The following is a 15,617-nucleotide window of genomic DNA, read 5'->3' as shown; positions in this document are numbered from 1 at the left end:
AATGATTTAAAACTTCAATATTGTAAAGTAAAAGGTTAAAAAAAAGTTTTGTTCAAATTATAATTTAAAAAAGTTAGTTAAAGTCAATCGAATAATTAATTTGATTAATATTCTCACAGATATATTTCTCACGTTTACTCACAAAAACGCACCAATTTGAAAAAAAAGCAGGTTAGAAATATTTTTATAAAACTTTCAAAAATTTTCAAACAAAAAAAAATATAAAAGTTAATTTTAATAAAGTTTATGTTTTATAATCTAACTATTTAAATATACACTAACGTCTACGTTTAAAAAACTTGGTGCAATTACTTTCTTTGTGCTTCAAACATGAGAAACTTATTAACTAACAAATAGAAATTTGTTTTACTTTCGACTAAAATATTACACCTACAAAAAAAAGTTGTTTAGACATACTTTTCTGAACTTTAATTACATCAGTTTATCGTTATTAAAAGGTAAACACTATTCAGAATATTACATAACATAGTTATAGTTTGATTGTAGGTAAAAATTTAAATTATTTTTTATTTCAATCAACCAAAAAAAAAATCTTGAGACCTTTACTTAAAATTAAGACTTTCATTGTAATAACTCAAGCATTTCGTGAGATTAAATAATTTTTATGTAAATTTTTAAAGTTTATACACACGCGAAGCATGTTGTTTAAATTTAACAACAAATCACAGAACAATTAAACAAAGGTTCTTTCATATTTCCAAGTTTATCAAAAAAGAAGTATTAAATTTAAATTGATACAACTATGAATTTTATCTTCAATTCATGGGAACTAGTTAAACCGTTCAAAACAAATTTATTAAATAAAAACAGTAAACTGCAGTTGCTTGGCAATCTGCTTCACCCGGCAGCAGGTCTGGGGGCAGTTCTTGGTCATGTAGACCCTGTAAGACTGGCAGAAGAGCGAGTAGTCTTTACATTTCGAGTGGGAGTCTTTCAGATGAACGCAAGGATCGCACTCTTCATTTTTGCATCTTCTAGACTCCGTGCTGTCACCATCACCGCAAGCTCCTTCTCCTAAGTTGCAGTCTCTGTAAAAATAATTTCAGGCTGGTAAGTTTGGACAAAACTTAAATTTCTTTGAAGCCAAGCTAATAATACCTTTTATATTTCGCATATTAGTTTATCAGTTTTTTACTTTACTGTAAATGTGTTAAAATGTATTCTCTAGGTTTTTACAACTTTTTACAGCTTTGTTTTTACAGAAAACGTGCACTAAAAAATGTTAAAAATATACGTAATAATTAAATTTGTTTGTTAAGAAGTAATAGTGGATAAAAATAAACTATGTTCTTTTAATACATGTGTCGGCAGCATATTTGAAAGTTACTTTAACTTAATGACTTCATTGAAAATAACTTCCGTGGGCCGCACTTATTTAAACTATATATGTAAACTAATCAAAATAATGATATAAAAATACTAATCAAACCTAAATGTTTAATAGTTTGCATCAATAAAGCTTTAGAAATTAGCTGTTATAAAATTAAGAGGCTTATTGTGAGCTTTTATCATGAGATATGTTTTTTTTTATTGTTTCAGGAAAGTATGTTTTACCTATGAAACTTTGAAACCGCAGTTTTCTGACTGTTTTTACTGGTGACAGATGAAAGTTAAATTAACGTTAATAATTTTTGTTCTTCGGTTTATCAACTGGGAGGTGTCAAATATGCACGAAGGGTCTAATAATACTATCCCTAAGCTTTTGCTGGTAACTTTATTATTTAATTAATTTATTTTTTTATAAATATCACTGTTAACCCTAACTCTTACCCGTGGTCAGTTTTATTATTTTTATTATTATCATTTTTTGTTACTCTGGTACAAAAGTGAACTTTCTTGCATATTTGACCTGTTCCCCCTAATAACAAATAACAAACCTCTTTCGAAACTGCACTCCCGATCCGCAAGTGACGTCACATTGGGAATATTCTCCCCATTCCGACCACTGGGGGCACACTTCAATCTCCCCCCTGCAAGTTTCGAACCTGACACTTTCTCCCTGGCAACCGCCTTCTCCCTGGTTACCGCCCTCGCACACCCTCACGTGTTTGGAAATTCCCACTCCGCACGTCGTGCTGCACTCCTCATGTTTCCATGACGACCACCCTAACGAAGAGGGGCAGAGTTGTTACAGCAAATAAATAAAATTCACAGTAATACAGTTAAACATTATTTCTTAAACACAAAAAATATCTTGCATAGAAAACGTTAGAATCGTCTATAGGAAAGTTTGTCTTTTCTAAAACAAATGCATTTTTAGATTAAGTTTTACTATACAAATATATTATGAACTAACAATAAATTAACCATAGCATTAATGGAACTATTTATAAATTAAATTTAAATACAAACTTATGCAGGGTTGCATATTGCATGATTTTGTCCTTATGGTGTCGCCATTGCAACCATCGTCACCAACGTTACCACCTAAACATTGCCTGCTTTCAAAGGTAATTCCCCCGTCGCAAGACTTGCTGCAATCGCTAGTCGTCGCCCAAGAGCTCCATTGACCACATGGTTCTAGAGTAAAAACATTATTTAGTAACAACGCAGTTCTGACGTAAGAATAAAAGTTCTAGTTTAAATTTTAAAAACAAGAATTGAAGAATTTTATACGTTAAAAGATATTTATTAGTTTAAGTAGGATTTGTATATCAAAAGGTATATATTACATTCTGATTCACTTAACTCTATTTAGTTTACAAGTAAAAAATTTACAAGTACTCACGATAAAATAAAAAAAATCTTTTAATAAACGCTAGAATACAAAAATAATAATAAACCGTAATATTTTTAGAGCTTACTTCTGTTACAGTTTTGAACTCTGATGGAGTCACCATAACAACCGCCGGTGCCAATCCTGCCGTGGACACAGCTTCTTGATGACGTCATAACACCGTTGTCACCGCAACTGAACGAGCATGACGACCATTCAGACCAATTCGCCCATCTTATGCAAGCTTTATTTTGACATGACTGTGCAAGAAAATTTTATAAAGATCTTATAATTGTTTTCTTAAATTTAGCTATAATTTTATCGGTAGTTTTACTTTAATTTTGTTTTTCAAAATCTTTACATTTTACGTTTAGCTAATGTGTACAGATTATTTTGTTAAAGAAAAAATAGTTTTAATTACTATTTCAATTACGACTTGTTAGTTTTAAAAAGTTTTATTTTTATTAGGTTTATCTAATTATACTTACTTGTACGGTCTAATGAAAACAAAGTTTAAATGTAATTTCATGTTTTCCTGATTTACATTCAACATCTTTTAAGCATTCAGTAAAATAAAATTTGTGTATAAAATTATATTAAACTTAAAATAAACCAAAGACTAATTTAGATAAAAACCACATTTACTTTTAAAATACTAAAATTAATGTTATTCTTGTGTAACTTATTAGCAAGCAATTAGTTTATATTCAAATGTTATTTAAGAAAAAGTTTGTTTTTATTTATAGGAGTGACAAACAGCTGCTTTTTAAATAGTATCCTTTGTTGTGAGTTTTGAAAATAAACAATTACATGCGATTACGTAAGTAAAGTTTGATTACTTTATTTCGTAATAAGTAATTAGTTCCTATTTGGATATTTAGTAGTATTAACAAGCTAATGAATATATATATCTATTTTGTGATAAACTAAATTTTATGACTGTTACTCAGAAAAAATACTTTGTAAAGATAAAGCTCAATGAAAAAATGTAAAATCACATGTTTGAAAACGTAGATTTAAAACAGTGGTTTTCATAACTATTAACGTTTTTAACAACGCTTTTTAATTCTTAACCTTTACTTTCATGCTCATTGCTTGGTTATTGAATTAAAATCTTTATTAATTGTGTTTAGAAATTTTTTTCTTTAAAACATTTGTTTTTAAAACTTTTACTTTTAATGGCTTTGATTATTAGTCTAAATACAAATGACGTTAGTGCATTTGTTTTATTCAAAGCATATAATATGTTAGGCCTACTCAACTTTATACAGACAAACAGTGAATTAAAATGAAACAAAGTAAGTTGTAGAATGTTTACCAATTATATTACACGCTTAAAAATTTAAATATTAAAGTAGTTTGGTATCTGTTATAGATAAATTATTAGTATTGTTTTATAGAAACATCTCATTAGAACAAAATTTTATTTCTACTTGATATACTTTTTAAGAATAAACTTAACTATTTGTATGCCTACGTATACAAGATATTCAAAAATAGTTTTATAGTATTTCTATATAAATTGAATAGACAAAAAAAAATTTTTTGACTAACTTTTTATAAAATAGATTATAATCTACACAAGCATAGTTGTAAAATTTTTTGAAACCTTTTCCTGAAGATTACCATTGAGGTACCTGGTCTGTATTCCCTTCCCGCAAGTTACAGTGCATTCAGACCACGCAGTGTTTTGTGGTGGCTCGGTTGCATTGAGTATTACGGGACATACGTCGGCTGTGAAATTAGTTTCAATATAAACGACTTTATTTTTAACGGTTTTTGCTTAAACGTTTCAACTTATAAATACTATTGTATCTAAAAATAAATAAATCATTAAAATAACTTTTGAAAAAACGTAATAGTATATCGTGGCACTTCAGTTGCGTTGAGTACTACTGGACATCTGGCCACTGTTTAATTATTTTTAATTTAACTTAAAGGTTGAAGTTTTTTTTTCTCAATAAATATATTTTAAGTCGCGTGATTTTGAAACACTAAGTTTAATACCTTTTTAAGTTTATGATTTTAGTATAATTCTATATAAATATTACTAGAGTTACATATTTTTATAAAAATTTATTAAATGAAACAGTATCAACACAATTTTGCATTCAATATTACGGGGCGTCGGCCCACTGATTAATAAGTTCTAATTAACTTATTCACGTAATTTGTTTTAATTTCTTTAACTTGAACGTTACATTTTATTAATATTTTTGTCTAAATATATTTCATAAATCATATAAATTTTGAACAAAAATAGTTTATTTTTTAAATTTAAGATTTAAGTACGAGTGTGTTCAAGTACTTTAATTTACATGAACACTACAATGTGACATATAGTCTTTAAAATTGATTATTTAAAAAAAAAACAGTTAAATTTAGTTCATACTACATCAACCTTTAAGAGTTTATTTACAAGCTTTTTGTGTTTTAACTACGCTTAAACAATTTTTTCTATAAGATTTTTAGTAATAGATAACTAACTTAGACAAATGTCAATTTTAACATCAGGACCAACACAATTGTTTGGGTCATCAGCCAGACATTTTCTACTTCCAGTTTTTTGTCCAGGACCGCAAGTAACTGAACAATCTGACCAAGTCCAATCCGACCAAACATTGCAAGATTGTGTGTTGCATTCCTGTATGTAATAAATTTTAGTTTTTTATGTTAATTAACTAATGTTATAGTGATATTTCTTAATTAAGATAGATTATGAATCATCACAAGAGCTCATGTTAAGTACTTATAGTAACGAATCTATATTTATCTTAAATCTTAAGACTAATTGTAGCAGTTAATATAAACACATTGTGTATATACATACCTTAATTATGGTTTATTTGATCCTTTACATTTGATCCTTTACATTTAGTTAGGTGTCAGAATAAGTTAAACAATCAAATTCAGATGAATTTATAAAAAAGAAAATATGTAGAAATACGTGTTGAATATTAGTTTATTTACTTATTTTGTTTAGAAAATACAGTTGAAAACTTTTATTCTAGATATTATTAATTTGCTATAATGATAAACAATAGAACAAATTTGCTTTTAAAAAACAGAACAAATTTTGACTTTAAGAGTTTAAAAATAGGAAATCATCATTTAATTTCACAAGCTTAATTTATCAGATTGAAAAAAAATTCATGCGTCAGTGATTTGTACTAGAAAGTTTATTTTCAAAATTACTAACTTTAACTTCAGTCTTTCCATTGTTATTTCTCAACTGTTCACCCCCTCCACATGTTACTGTACACTCAGACCACATACTGGTAGTTCTTTCATCACATGATTGTATGTTACAATCCTGTTTAGTTATACATAACTGGTTACATATGGTCTCAGCGATTACTTACTGTTTAAGTGTTGTTTAAACACACCACATGTTATAAAGTTAAAAGGCGGAATATTAGGAATTATAAGTATTTTGATTATTCATTTTATTTAGTTATTAAAATATTTAGTTTAAGTTAAAGTCATATAATGTTGCTGTCAACGATAAAAAATCAATAAAGTACATCTGAACTTGTTTACGCCTTGAAAATTTTTAAAGGTAATATAGAAGGCTGTTAGCAAATAATTACGAATTAAAGCACAAGCAAGTTTACTTTGAAATATTTGTATTTTTATAAATATCCTACAAGTAGAAAACCTTCAAGCAAATTAATGTTTAAATTTATCAAAGTTTGTAAAACTAAAAAAAACAATAGTCAAACTACAAACTCTCTCTTCAGTTATTCCATTGTTATTTCTTAATTGCTTTCCTCCCCCACAAGTAACACTGCATTCAGACCATTCAGTATTTTGTTCCGGTTCAGTTACGTTCATTATAATGGGACACATACCCACTGTTTGAATTGTTTTGATTAATTTGAATATATTTTTGTAAAATTTTATAGCTTAAACGAACAGTTTTACATACATTTGTTTTCTTTGAACTCTAATGTGTAGCATTTGTGTTAGACGAAGATAATAGCTTTTTCATATTTAAGGTTTTAGTACAATTAGTTCTAACAACTTTAATTGATCTGACCACAAAATCTTGATATATTGTCTTTATTACCGATTGCTTGAAATAATTGTTAGTAATTTGTATATAAAAACAAAACTGTGTATTTATGATTTAAAAACATTAATAACACTTAAAATATTATTTATATAACCAAAATGTTAACAACTTACTTAGACACAAATCAATTGTAACATCAGGACCAAAACAAATGTTTGGGTTATCAACCAGACATTTTCTAGTTCCAGTTTTTTGTCCAGGACCGCAAGTTACTGAACAATCCGACCAAGTCCAATCCGACCAAATATTGCAAGGTTGCATATTACATTCCTGTAAGTAAATAAAATTCTACTCGAATTTACGTACATAAACTTAAAAAATTATAAATCTAACACGACTTCAACTTATCTAAATTTAGACTGAAATTCATTGAGAATAAAAAAAAGCTTTTAATGAAATTTAGTCTAGAGAGTATTGAAAACTAAATAATTCTTACAAGAGAGTTGATATATAAAAGCACCAACTTTAACTTCAGTCTTTCCATTATTTTTTCTAAATTGTTTACCCCCTCCACATATTACTGTGCATTCAGACCATTTACTGGTAGTTCTTTCATCACAAAGTTGTATGTTGCAATCCTGTATAGTTTAAAAAAAATTGATTACTAACGATTGCTAATTATATATTGCTCGTTAGGTTTTTTTACACATCAAATGTTAAAAGATGCGATTTAAGGAATTGTAAACTATTAAATCAATTACTTTCTTATATTATTAACTAGCTGGTTATTCAAAGTTAGTTCGAGTTTAAGTCTTATAATATTCATGTACAAATGAAACACCACTGAAATACTTGTATAGTTGCTTTCAATATCTTTAAAAGTAAACCATATAGCCGCTGGCATATCCTCATGTTTCAAAGCACAAACTAGTATACATAAACTTAAATCGTAAACTAAAGTTAAAAAAAATCGAAAAATACATTTCAAAAATACTTGTATAAACCTTATATAAGTAGAAACTTGCAAACGAATTCGAGTTTAAAAATTTGTAAAAATATAAAATTAAGTACAACAATAGTAGTCAAACTACAAACTCTCTCTCCACTTATTCCATTGTTAATTTTTAATTGCTTTCCTCCCCCACAAGTAACACTGCATTCAGACCACTCAGTATTTTGTGATGATTCAGTTACGTTCATTATAATGGGACACATACCCACTGTTTGGTTAGATTAAATTGTTTTAAACTTGAAATAGTAATATAATTGTTTTCTCTAAAGTTATATTGTACAGCATTAAGTCTATGTAATAACTAAGACAACATTTTTTTTTAAACTTAAGTCTTTTATGAAAAAAAAGTTTAACTACTTTTATTGATAAGATCGAAAAAACTTAATAAATAGCAATGGTTACTAGTGGCATGAAAAAACTGTTGGTGAATAATTATTTTTCAAAACTGTAGCTTTATGATTTATAAGCATTAATAACATTCAAACTTACAAAAAGTATAATGTGTTCATAACTAACTTAGACAAATGTCAATTTTAACATCGGGACCCACACACTTGTTTGGATCATTAGCCAGACATTTTCTATTTCCAGTTTTTTGTCCAGGACCGCAAGTAACTGAACAATCTGACCAAGTCCAATCCGACCAAACTTTACAAGATTGTGTGTTGCATTCCTAAAAGTAATAAATTTTATCTTAACTTACTTATAAACACTTTAAAAATATAAATCTAGGTAGGCTTAATAATGAATTATAATTTGAACTGAACATTTTTACAAATAATTAAAAAATATTTCAAAGAGGTTAATTCTTAATAAGATTGGAAACTAATGTGTAATTAATTTTTACAAAAGAGTTGTTATACCAACTTTAACTTCAGTCTTTCCATTATTATTTCTAAGTTGTTTGCCCCCTCCACATGTTACTGTGCATTCTGTCCATTCACTAACAACCCTCTCTTCACAGGGTTGTGTGTTACAATCCTGTTTAGATTTAATGCATTTTTATGATGTTAATTAAAATAAGCAGTTTTTTATCTTTACTATTACACAAAATTGTAGTCTCAAACTTTAATACCTGAAAACAACTTAAAGTACGTTTTACATTACATTAAAAAATAATGATTACAATGCATATCCGTTTTTCCCAAAGTGGGAAATTCTAGAAACTTAGGTGGTCATAAGCATTAAAAAAGCCAAAGAGAGGGCTCTGAGTAGTAAAGGGACCATAGTTTGAAACTTAACACTAGATATCTGGAGTTGATGTTGAAAAGCAAAAAAAAAGTTTTATGTGTATTCGACGTTAGTTTTATGAGAAATGTTGTTTGAGAAGCCTTACGAAAAAAATTTCGTGAAGCCCTGCTGTATACAATACAAATAAAAACAACTTAACAAATGTCTATTTCTTTAAATCCTCTGATTTAAGGAACTATTTTAAGGTCTTTGGCCCTTGTATGTCATATTATCTTTAAAAATAACTTCTGTGTAAAGGTGTGTTCCAGAACATATCAAATTCTATAAACAAAATTGAAGGATATTTAAACAAATCGAGCTAAATTAAGGTTTGTCTAATTGATGTTGAAGTTTCTCACGGTAATAATTTTTCTACTTAAGATAAAAAAAACTATATATTATGACTATTTTTTACACATATTTTTATTAGTTTTAGGAATATATAAAACGTCATAATAGGTTAAAATTTTGTTATATTTCATATTTACCTTGTATAAAAGATAATTAAGGTAACAGTACCATAGTAATGTAAAATCAAATTGTGGAAAACTATATTTGAAATTGCTTCTGTTTTGGTTATTTTCAGCGTTCAAGTAAATAAACTACACGTTTAACTATGACAAATATGTGAGTACTTGTTTTTTTTTGAATAATAACACAACAAAACAATAAAAACTATATGATAAACTGGCCTTAAGAGTGAATTAAATAAAATTAACTACATTAAAAACTGAAAATAAATTAATCTTTTAACAAACTTATTTTAAAGAACATTTAACCTTATACGATTTAAATTATAACAGATCTATCTTTTATAAATATTTTCTAGATATGTTTGATATTTACTATTGAGCTCTTTCTTTTTTTACAAGAAACAATTTTTTAATCAATAAGCAAAAATTACTCTTTCTATAGTATTTCCATTGATATCGTTTCTTAATTGCTTTCCACCTCCACAAGTAGCTGTGCATTCTGTCCAATCAGCGGTTGAAGATTCTATAAAATTTTAGCTCATAAAATTTTTAGAAACAAAGTTGTAATAAAACAATTACAAAGAACTTAATAATACATATAGAATATATCAAGTGCATTAAATTACCATTACCTCAATAATAAATTCAAACAGAGGTATACTTCAATTTAAAGTGCTTAAAATATTTAGTGGAAATTTAAACTAGTGAAATCGAATAGTCTTCGCAAGCCTCATTGTATATTTTATACTTACAAGTTACTAGAGTTTATCAGCTATATTAACATTTTATATTTTCAAAACTCTATCTTTAAATTAAACCTTCACAAGCAGGTAGCTGGCACTTGATGATCTTCTCACCCTCCCCATCACATTTACCAGGAACTGAGCAAGTTCTTCTCAGTATCTTCTCACCTGACCCGCACGTTGCCAGGCACGGACTGAACTCCTCCCAATCCGACCAGGACGCAGTTGGACATGGGAACACGTTACAAGGCTGTTTATCAAATTAAATCATATTTGAGCTAAATTATTTCGTTGAGTTAAGGGTTTTATTAGAAAACCAATAAGTAGCTGTGAGACAAAATGTTAATTTTTTGATATTTACTAGACGAGTGTATAACACATATACAAATTTTATATTTTTTAGGGTAAACAATGTTACTTCGAAAATTATTCTTCTTTGTATACTCTACTGTTGTTTAATAAATAAGCAGTTCAAATGTTCAACTTGCTGTAATAGATTTGGAAAGATCAAGTTTATAAAATTTCATTTTTCAAAACTTAACAGGGTTACTTTAAAAAAGTTAAACTTTTTTAACAAGTATTTCATACCAACTTTAACTTTCCTCCACTGATTCATTGGGCATCCGGGATCACCAGGTTGACCATTCTGACAAGTTTGGAGGAGGGTCTGGAGTCCTCCGTCGCAAGAATTCGAACATTCACTCCAATCTCCGTCTGCTACCCACTTCGTTTCTTAAGAAATAAAAAAAAGTTTATTTGAAACTGGTTCATTACCATAGTGACTATACTTTTAACGAATTTTATTTTATGTTTCAGACAACGGTTACTCTAAAAGTCTAAATGTTAATACTTTAATAGCGATGTTATCAATTAAAAGTTAATTTTTAATTTTTTGCGAGAGAAATAGATTACTTTGTTTTATGTGTTTTGTTTTAAACCTCTTTTAATAGCTTTATTTCTAATGTTTGAAAAATTCAAAAGTTTTATATTTAAACAAATCTTAAATAAAAAATAAACTGTAAATTTAAGAACGTAAAAATAAGCTTTGACTATTTGTAAATAACTTTATAATGTTGACATAAATGTTAAAGAAATATTAAACTAAAAAAGCTATAATATTATTCAAACCATCGCAGGGTTGATCGTTACATGCGACAATGGTGAATATCATTCCCAGACATCGGGATTCCCCCAAACAAGTTCTGCTTCCGTTCTTGAATCCTCCTCCACAAGATACCGAACACTCCGTCCACTCCCATTCCGTGAAATCGTAACATGGGGGCGCTGTGCAAGGCTGTTAAAAATTTTGTTAATTAAGATTAAAAATTAGTTTATTTAATAGTTTCATGGTGTTATTACTATACTTGATACGATATTTTTAGTTTTAATTTCGGCAACAGTAGATGTTTATAGATTAAATATTTGTTTTATTTAAAATGATAAGTGCAAAGGTCTAGCTTTGACTATTTAATGATTAAAGTAAAAAAAAAAAGCACTACATATAAGTTTGTATATCAATAATTTATTATATATTATTTTAAAATTTTTGAGTTTCTTTTAAAATTTTCTTAATATTGCTTTGATACGTTTTTTAAAATACTCTGTAGTATCTATTAGTTTTTGTCGTACTGAAAAAAATTTATATCGCTATAACTGTTGATTTCTTTAATGTTTTTCTACAGAAGTTTGATAATAAACTGAAAATCACAAACATAAACTTTTAAAATTATAATTTGTATTTATATTATTTCAAACATATTTACCTCAACTTTCTCACTACTTCCTTCGCATGCACTCGATTGCGCGCCACCAGTCACGTGACATTTTCGCGCCATTTTTCTTACCCCTCCGTCAGCGCAACTCTTGCTGCATGACGTCACCGGTGACCATGACGACCAGTAAGTTAGTTCTAGAAAATTAATTGGGTATTTACGATCGGAGCAAAAAAATATAATAATAATAATGCATAGTTAACAAATAAGTAAACAAATGAAAGTTCTAACAAAAAGTAAGCAACTGTTTTTTAGCTAAAATAAAAATCAAATACAAATAAATCTATTAACATTAAAACACGAAAGCTAAAAAAAATATTCAAACCTGCGTATTGTAGATCACATACTCTGCATGTTTTTTTGCACATATTTCTGATTGTTGCAATCGTACACATACTTGGGTTGGTCGGACACCAATCAAAACAATCAGTACATGCACCAGCTATAATGTTACAATGTTATTATTTTTAATAAATCAAGTATAGCTTAATAAACACTTCTTTTTAAAAGTAATTATGGTTCATGTGAAAAGAAATACTAAGCTTTGCTTCAATCGTACCTTTGTATTCAAGCTTTAAAACGAAATATAAGTAGAATTTAAATTAATAAAAAACTTACTATTAGGGCAGCCATTTGAAGCCTGAATATTAGAAATGCTAATTGCGATAACTATGATTGATAGACATATCGAGTCGACTTTTCTGAAAGTTATATTTTATTTTAGGCGTAATTTATAAATATACACAAGTTTCCTAAACTCTAAAAAAAAATGTTAAGAAACTTTTTACGTGTTTTTTTATAAAAAAAAACTTACTTATAGCTCATTTTAATTGATAGTGCTTCTTCAATTTTATAAATTATATTATCTAAAATTTAAAATTAGATAACTCAGTCTATTCTTAGTTAAATGATTTCAATTGAATGAATTTATAGTAAAGAAATTCTTAACATATAAGTTTTTTATAATAAGTATTTAATCCAGTACGATAGCTAGTAAAGCGCTAATTTTACGATCAGTTTCACACTACAAATATGAGAAAATATCTTTAGCATTTGAAACCAACTCGATTTGACCTAAATTGCATATTTGCTTTAACAACGTGGTTAAAAGAGAAAGTAAACTGTTTTTTTTTTTAATATTTCTGTACTTCTTTACTAAATACAAAAAGTAAAATGTTTTGTTTTATTTTTAAGTAGAAACTTCGTCTTCAAAAAATAACCTTAAGTGTAGTGAAAGTTCATTTATGCTACAAAATAAATAACTTTTGTTAAAATAGATAAGCTTTAAAATTATTTATGTTTTTAATTATTAAAATAAAAGTAGGTTAAAAGCAAACAAATAAAACTAGTTTGTACAGGTTTTAAAACTTAATTATTGCTGTTCATCAAATCCATCATTCAAGTAAGCTGTTGCGGTTTTATAAACTTGAAAATAAACTTGTATTTGTTTTTTTGATCATTATAACATAATCGTTGCTGTATAAGTCGTATTTTATGGAAAAAGAAACTTAAAAGTTATAAGTTTTTGTTTAAAGTATTACTAAAGTATGAGTATGAAAACTTCTTACTTAAAATTATATAAGTAATTAATATTCAATACTTTATAGGAAACGGTTTAAGATATAGTTAATGTTAGCATTGTCCTTTTTATTATTACAGATAAAACTTACAAATCTAACTTTTATAAAGATCAGACGATTGATAGCTTACATAAGAAGATAAACTAAGTGCTTAATCCTAAACGTGCATTTAAATTTTAAATTTCAATGTTGTTGTTTGTATTTAAGCTACTACCGTTTAATAAGACAATAAAACATTGTTTTTTAAGACTTTTTAGCTAGTTTTTTTATGTTTAAGTACTAAGGCATTAGAATTATTTTACAAAAGCTATAAACAAGTCTAAAACTAAAAAGTAATTTCGCGTCAATTTTTTCAAGTATAAGAATAAATCTGGTTTTTTAACAAAAATGCATAAATCTTTATTTTTCGTAAAAATATCTGTTAGCTTTGATTTCTATTATTAAGTGTTCAACAAATCACTTAAAAAAAAACTAATTTTTACCACAAAATAAAGTACATACTATCTCTTTAAAAAATATACTTTCAATAAATTATTTTAATTTATACTTTCTGGTTTTCATAGAAAAATTGCTGTAATTCAGAAAAAATAGGCAACAAACTCAAGCTTTCCCATATGTATATATTTTTAAATAGTGTATACATGTATGCTTTTGTACACCTGCGTACAACTTATATCAAACAAGTTCCAAACAAATTGTGACAGCAAATTTCACATTAATTGCCACTTACCCCTAGGCTACTGGGAAGTAGTACTAGCAATTTGTAGATGTCTGGTAATAATTGATTTTCATATTTACTATATTGTTTTGTTGTTAGCCTTTCATAATGCCTTAATTGTTTTGGTTTTATATTGTCATTTGAAATTACCCATTACTGTGATTAAAACTTATATTGTCGGAACATTTTTGACGTGTTTTAGTAAAAATAGATTTTCAGTATTACATTTAAATTGGTAATATCTTTCTATAAAAAATATTTAGTATAAAATTTTCAGTAGTAAACCTAAGAAAATTTTTAAAATAATACAGAAAAGCAAAAGTATAGTTTTGGTATCAAAACAAAACTTATAGTTTAAAATGTAATTTTTGTTGAAATGAATTAAACTTTAACCAACTTAATAATACTGACGAGTTCTATTTAACTTTACTTTTTGTAAATACATAAGATATGATAATGCAGCTCAAAATATTGCTCGTACTCATAAACTGAAATTTGTCTTATTTTCTATTCACATATTATTGTTTACATCATGCACATTTATATACCATAATGTCGTCTATTAATAATAAAGTTAATTAAAACGTAAATAAAAGTTTCAAAAATAAACAAATAGATTCCAAATAAAGCTTAATAATGTTGACAATTCTCTTAACAATCTCACTTTTTGTTTACTTTTAATTGACTAATAGTATAAACACGAGTTACAATGTACAAAAATGCACCTAGTTTAATTTATAATATTTACAAAAAGCACATTTTCTTTAATAGTTTGTGTACTAACAGTAACGCTTATTAAAAAATAACTTATTTTCAAAATGAAAATCTTATATATATATATATATACATTAAAGGTTTCTGGTCGATAGTGCTCGACCAATTAAATTGGAGCTAAATACTTATCTAATTATATAAAAACTATAATTTATACAGCTGTTTCACACATGAAATGTAAAATTTCATGTGCTCCTCAGTAAGTTACAGTTTAATATAATAGTAAACAGAAATTTAGATTTTGAAATTTTTTATAATAATCGTGACGTATTAATGATACAGTTTTATTGTACAATTAGCTGAATTTGAAAATAACAGTCCAAATTTCTTCGAATAGCTTAAAACATTTTTCTAAAATAACCTTTCTAAACTTTCCTAAAATGCATAAGCTAACAACTACAGCGTAATATTTTCAAATTCAGCTAACTGTACAATAAAACTGTATCATTAATACGTCACAATTATTATAAAAAATTTCAAGATCTAAATTTATGTTTACTTTTATAATAAACTGTAACTTACTGAGGAGCACATGAAATTTTACATTTCATGTGTGAAACAGC

At 27.0% G+C, this 15,617-nt stretch overlaps 1 protein-coding gene across 1 annotated transcript; it reads right to left on the bottom strand.

Annotated features, from left to right (window-relative positions):
- LOC145835965 (A disintegrin and metalloproteinase with thrombospondin motifs 9-like) lies at positions 1-12,896 on the bottom strand. Its single transcript, XM_082943735.1, has 21 exons — positions 12,797-12,896; positions 12,601-12,683; positions 12,308-12,424; positions 11,974-12,119; positions 11,339-11,504; positions 10,803-10,942; positions 10,286-10,460; positions 9,899-9,990; positions 8,632-8,745; positions 8,281-8,437; positions 7,848-7,972; positions 7,277-7,390; positions 6,926-7,082; positions 6,467-6,591; positions 5,937-6,050; positions 5,225-5,381; positions 4,347-4,471; positions 2,826-2,997; positions 2,374-2,541; positions 1,899-2,127; positions 1-1,049 (listed from the first exon to the last, which is right to left on the bottom strand). Exons 1-21 carry the CDS (start codon positions 12,805-12,807, stop codon positions 818-820), a joined length of 2,919 nt encoding a protein of 972 aa, XP_082799861.1. The 5' UTR covers positions 12,808-12,896; the 3' UTR covers positions 1-817.
- Positions 12,897-15,617: the final 2,721 nt, after the last annotated feature.

Source organism: Thalia democratica, chromosome 5, assembly GCF_965202585.1.
Source record: "Thalia democratica chromosome 5, ktThaDemo2.hap1.1, whole genome shotgun sequence".
NCBI classification, from domain to species: domain Eukaryota; kingdom Metazoa; phylum Chordata; class Thaliacea; order Salpida; family Salpidae; genus Thalia; species Thalia democratica.
The sequence above is the reverse complement of the archived record's forward strand: the minus strand, read 5'-3'. Positions and strand labels throughout refer to the sequence as shown.